Here is a 2747-nt window from a genome sequence, read left to right on the forward strand (position 1 = left end):
CCTTGAAATTCGAATGAGATTGTCTCAAAAATCTTATGAGGTTATCAAACAGTTTTTTATTAAAGTCCTCTTGCAATTGCTATAAAATATGAAGAACTTTTGGTTAGACAAATTTGTATGTGTACTTCAGTTTATTTTTAAACAACTATCCATAAGCTATAACATCTAATCATTTGGTTTGCCAGACAATTCTTTATAGAGGTATAATTTATTATGTAGCTGAAATAAATGCTTTCTCTTGGTTTTCCTAGATCAGGGGTGTCGAACTCATTTGTTATCAGGGTCGGATCTGACATAAATGGAAGATTTTGTTCACTTACCATGAAGCTTCCTTCTCGGTGGTCTGGGAGTGGGGCCGTCCTTTAATCCATCACTTCCTGGGACTTGGCTCCTCCTCTCCACTTGCAGGGCCAGCCAAACTTGATCCTGGAGGGGAGGGGCCTGTCCTCTGGTTCCCCAGTTCGTTACCAAGCCACTTGACTCCCCATCATCTGCAACCAACTGAACAAACTAAAAACCCACGACCCACTTTCCTCCCATACGGGAACAAGTGCACCGAGGCCAAAATCATTAACCTTCAACTTTATTTGCAACAGAATACAACAACACAGAAGCAATACAGATTTTTAGAATAACTGAGACCAACAGAGACACTGTACATCCCCCTCCTCAGATACCACTGAACTCCAACACTAACAGACCACACATCCCCAATGAGAAACGGAAGCCGTTCCCTCCAAACAGGGCGGGCAGGACCGCCCCACTCCCGGACCACCGAGAAGGAAGCTTCACGGACCTTTAATCCATCACTTCCTGGGACATAAAAGAGCAGTATTCCCCAGGGTGGGTGTGACGACTTCCGCACCTCACAGGGCATGTTGGAGAACCCTCCTACCGAACGCAGCCGAAGCCGAAGCCAGCTTATCTATCTGATAATGCTTGGTAATGGAGTGCGTGGACTTCCAGGTGGCTGCTTTGCAAATAATGTCTAAGGACGAAAAACCCCTATATACATCTGACGTGGACACTCCCCTAAGAGAGTGAGCTGTAATCCCCTCAGGAGAAACCAAACCCTGTGCCTTATAGGCCTCAATGATACACCCCCTTATCCACCTGCTAATAGTGGAAGTGGAAATAGCTTTACCCATCACCGCATTTCTAAAGGCCACGAACAGGGATTCCATTTTTCGCCACCCCTTAGTCCTATCCAAATAGAAGCTTAGTGCCCTACGGACATCCAGCCGATGCCACACCTTCTCTTTCTCATGCTTGGGGTCTGGACAGAAAGAAGGAAGCAAAATGTCTTCTGACCTGTGGAAAGAAGACTTAACTTTTGGTACAAAGGCTGGAGCTAGACGCAGTACCACTCTATCACTATGAAAAACACACAAATTCTTGTGTACAGACAATGTTTTCAACTCTGACACCCTCCTAGCTGACGTAATGCCCACCAGGAAAACAGTCTTAAAGGTGAGCACCTTCACCGGACACGAAGCCATTGGCTCAAACGGTGCCTCACATAATGCTCTCAAGACAGTATTCAAATTCCAGGAGGAAAATCTACGTACCTGAGGATTAATAAGTGAAGTACCCCTCAGGTAACATCTAGCATGAGGATGCTGTCCTAAAGAACTGCCTCTCTTTGCCCCTTTCACAGCAGAGATGGCTGCCACCTGACGCTTCAGTGTACTAGTACTGAGACCCTGGTCTAACCCTTGCTACAGGAAGGCTAGGATATCGCACACCTTGGCCAAGAGTGGATCTAACCGCCTCTCCTCACACCAGGACCTGAACATCTGCCATGTCCTATTATACATCGAATTTGTGGACTTTTTTCTTGAGGCTAAGAAAGTGGAAACCACCCCTTCCTCATACCCCATGTCTTTCAACTGCCGCCAACCTCCAAGCTGCTAACTGCAACATTTCCGGTCTCGAATGAGTGGTCATTCCCTGCATCAACAGGTCGCCTCGTCATGGCAGATGCCACGGATCCCTTACGGATAATCGCAGCAGATCTTGGAACCATGCCCTCCTTGGCCAGAAGGGTGCAATTAAAATCAGATTGACCTTCTGGTCTATCACCATCTGGATCATCTTTGGAATCAGGGGAAAGGGAGGAAAGGCATATAACAGCCTATTTGGCCAGTGCAGACTCAGAGCATCCATTCTGATGGCTCAGGGATCCCTTGTTCTTGACACAAATGCCTCCACTTGTCTGTTTTGCGCCGTTGTGAACAGGTCTACTTCCACCATGCCAAACCTTTCGCCGATCTGGTTGAATACTTCCCTGTGCAGCATCCACTCTGCCTGAGCCACCGTCTGACGGCTTAACCAGTCTGTACTGCATTTTCTCGACCCACTATGTGCACAGCCTTGAGAGACAGAATATTGCTCTCTGCCCATACCATCACCTATGCCGCCGCTTGACTCAGTCTCCTGAAGCGGGTTCCTCCTTGCTTGTTTATGAAAGCTTTGGCCGTCATATTGTCTGTGTGAATGAGGACATGATGTCCCCTCAGGTATCTCAGAAAATGAAACAGCGCCAACTTTATTGCTCTCAACTCTAGAAAATTTATGCTCCTGGTCGACTCCAACTGTGACCAGGTTCCCTGCGCCATGTGTCCCAAACCATGTGCACCCCAACCGAACAGGCTGGCATCCGTTGTTACAACTAGTCTCTTGGGATCCCTCAGAGGCATCCCCATGGTGAACCTGGTTGGTTCCAGCCACCATTGCAACTCCTGCCT

General features: G+C 47.6%; 1 protein-coding gene across 1 annotated transcript in view; it reads right to left on the reverse strand.

The window, feature by feature from the left end:
• ORC3 (origin recognition complex subunit 3) overlaps positions 1-2747 on the reverse strand; it is an 87622-nt gene that overhangs the window by 62755 nt on the left and 22120 nt on the right. Inside the window, exon 4 of the mRNA XM_015424743.1 lies at positions 8-79. Coding sequence (XP_015280229.1) covers positions 8-79 — 72 coding nt within the window. The remainder of the gene's footprint in view (positions 1-7; positions 80-2747) is intronic.

Source organism: Gekko japonicus, unplaced genomic scaffold, assembly GCF_001447785.1.
Source record: "Gekko japonicus isolate JY-2015 unplaced genomic scaffold, Gekko_japonicus_V1.1 scaffold787, whole genome shotgun sequence".
In the NCBI taxonomy this organism is placed as follows: domain Eukaryota; kingdom Metazoa; phylum Chordata; class Lepidosauria; order Squamata; family Gekkonidae; genus Gekko; species Gekko japonicus.